The sequence below is a fragment of the Geospiza fortis genome, unplaced genomic scaffold (genome assembly GCF_000277835.1).
Source record: "Geospiza fortis unplaced genomic scaffold, GeoFor_1.0 scaffold78, whole genome shotgun sequence".
Classification (NCBI taxonomy): Eukaryota; Metazoa; Chordata; class Aves; order Passeriformes; family Thraupidae; genus Geospiza; species Geospiza fortis.
The window spans coordinates 3,157,277-3,160,181 of record NW_005054339.1 but is presented as its reverse complement, the minus strand read 5'-3'; the positions used below and the strand labels follow the sequence as shown (position 1 = coordinate 3,160,181).

General features: G+C 62.3%; 1 protein-coding gene across 1 annotated transcript; it reads right to left on the bottom strand.

Moving 5' to 3' along the window:
- Nucleotides 1-124: 124 nt before the first annotated feature.
- Nucleotides 125-2,884, bottom strand: RRP9 (ribosomal RNA processing 9, U3 small nucleolar RNA binding protein; the record flags this gene model as incomplete). Its single annotated transcript, XM_031058241.1, has 11 exons — nt 125-506; nt 605-678; nt 803-882; nt 970-1,115; nt 1,192-1,254; nt 1,386-1,520; nt 1,632-1,732; nt 1,832-1,924; nt 2,144-2,268; nt 2,462-2,588; nt 2,756-2,884. Coding segments are annotated over 11 exons (1,179 nt in total), but the record flags the coding sequence as incomplete, so codon positions are not given.
- Nucleotides 2,885-2,905: the final 21 nt, after the last annotated feature.

The following is a 2,905-nucleotide window of genomic DNA, read 5'->3' as shown; positions in this document are numbered from 1 at the left end:
CTGCTGCCCCCAGCCCCTGCAGAGCCCTGGGGGGCGTTGGAGGCTCAGGGCAAGCAACAGGACCCAGGTATTTGAGCCCAACCAAGTTTTTAAGAGTAGACTTTTTCTGTGAACAAAAGTGTGATTTTTTTTTTTTGTAATTTATGTAAATAAAGTGGTTTTGGTGTTGTTTTTTTTTTACAAAATGGATTGTTCCAGAGCTCAGGTACAGCCAAACCTGAGAGAAGGGAACAGACCCTCGCAGAGGGCAGAGCCACATCAAGACATGGGAACAGCAGAATCAGGGGCCGTGTGACAACCCCCAGGCACAGCCTGCCAAGCACAGTGGTGGCTGCACCAAGGAGGGGGGCACAGCTCCAGCGACAGAATGACCTGCTCCAGTGGCTCCAGGGACTGAGGGCTAGGAGCTGCCAGGGGATTCAGGGCTGGAGGCTGTGGTCTTCTGCTTCAGGGGGATGATGCAGATGCTGTTTTTGGCCTCTTTGATTCTCCACCACCGTCCCAGCCTGTGGGTGAGAGAGATGGGGGGGTCACCATCCAACAAGACTCCAAGGAGGGGGAAGCTGCACCTGCAGGCAGCTACACCAGGGAGGGGGGACAGTACCGGTGCTCCTGCCCGATGCCAGCCACCAGGAAGTCACCAGCTGCTGAGAACTTGAGGCTGTTGACAAAACCCACCTGGAGGGGACAGGGCAGGGTGAGGGGCTCCCACAGGCTTCTCCTGCAGCCCAAGAAGGGCAGTCCCTGCTGAGAGACCCTCCAGCCCAGCTCCAGAATTCCCAGCCTGCCCATCCATCCATACCAAGGGGATGTCCAAGAGGTGCTCCAGCTTCCGAAATCCTTCACCACACTTCCAGAGCTTCACGCTGCCGCTGTGGGACCCTGGGGCGCAGAGAGGAGCCCGTCATGCACCCCAGCCCAGGGATGGGAGCAGGACTGGTTTCCCCCCCAGGCTGCCACCCCACACACCTGTGGCCAGGAGGTCACTGTTGCGCAGGGCAGCCACGGCTGAGATCCAGCAGGGCTGCTGCAGGCCCTGGGTGCCCTGCTCCCCGTGCGCCTGCCGGGCCAGCACCAGCGGCTTCTTCTTCGTCAGCCCCCACAGGGCTACAGACCTGCGGGGATGGGAGGGATGAGGGGGCTGAGGGGACACCCTGCCCACCCCAGCCATCATCCTGGCCCTGTGCTCACCCATCATCTGCACCAGACACCATGTGCTCCTCGTTGATGAGCTGGATACAGTCGATGGAACCCCTGCGAGGAGAAGAGGCAATGGCCAGCAGTTACAGGTGTGCTTTGGGATCCTGCAGGGCTCCTGGCACCCACACAGCACTACCCCAGCAGGACACACCTGCCCAGAGCCCCCTCTCGCACCCCAGACCTACTGGTGCCCAGAGAAGACGAGCTGTGACTCCTCAGGGATCTTCCAGAGCCGCACGGTGCCGTCGCGTCCCCCCGCTGTCACACAGCACTCCCGGCTCAGGCTGTCCAGCCCTGAGATGATGTCCTGGTGCCCAAACCTGCACAAGGAGATGACAAACAGCTGTGGCAAGCAGGGCCCTCTGCCCCCTCACCTCCTCAGGGCTGCTGGGCACCCCTTGGCGGGTCAGTGGGATTTCCCCAGGTCTTACAGGGTCTCCACGTATGCGTTCTCAGCCACGTCCCAGACCTTGACGCAGCGGTCGTGGGAAGCGCTGTACAGCTGGTGTGTGCCCTTTCGGAAGGACAGGCCCTGGGGACAGACAGACGGACACAGCACAGCAGTGAGGGATGCCGAGCAGGACACAGCTGCCTGGCCCCACCGGCACTGTGCCCAGTGCCCCCAGCTCACCGAGACGGCGTCGCGGTGCCCCGTGAAGATGTGCAGGCGCTTGCAGGTGGCTGCATCCCAGATCATGATCAGCTTGTTCCTGTCTCCCGTAGCCTGGCAGGCAGCAGGGGACACCTGAGACCTGCACCCTGGACACCCACAGCCCACCCCTGCCTCCACTCCCACTCCATGGGCTTTGGCTGTCCCAGGGACCCGTTCTTGGCCCAGCAGGGGACAGGGGCTGCTTTAACCCAGCAAGGCACATCTGGGCATGAGGCTGTACCCCCAGGAGGAACACTCCCCAGGGCCATCCCAACCCCCCTGTGCCCGTACCAGGTACTTGCCGTCCGATGAAATGGCCATGCAAAGGACCTGGGACGCGTGCCCCATGTGCCGCTCCTCCGTGCCCTTCTTCCCCCCGGGCACCACGCACAGCCTCTTCCCACTGTCCACCTCCCCTGCGGGAAAATCGTCACAATCACCCTCTGGGAGCCTCCCACCACTCCCCAAAGTGTCAGTGAGCCTTCCACAGAGCCTGGAATTATGCACAATCCAAGAACAGCCACGGGCCAAGCCACCTCAGAGGACACCTGGGTCCCTGCAGGGGTTGGGATTGGGAACAGCCAGCCACAGCCCCAGGTGAACACTTGCATTTGATGAGGGAGCCGTCCTTGGAAGCAGAAAAAATGAATCTGTCATCAGGAGAGATGACGAGGCAGGTAACAGGCAGCTGGTGTCCCCGCAGCACACGGATCCTGGCTGGATCTGGAGGCTGTACCTGCAGGAAGAGCAGGGTGTGAGCTGGGCTGCCCAGGACCCCTCCCCAGGCACGGGAGCACCCCAGCACAGCACCCTGACTTCTCCAGGGAGAAAGGCTGTACTGTGCTGGCCGTGCCTTAGTGTCCCCGAGGCTGGCACTGGCAGTCGGGCACCCCCAGCACTCACATCTTTGGCGACCAGGCGCTGCAGCCGGCCTCTCTGCTCCAGCTGGGGAAGAAGGGGGACGATCAGCAGAGGTGGTGGCCTCAGTCCCGGTCCCGCGGGAAGGGGACAGAGCCCGCTGCCGCCCAGGGGACCGAGAGGCCGCGCCCGCCT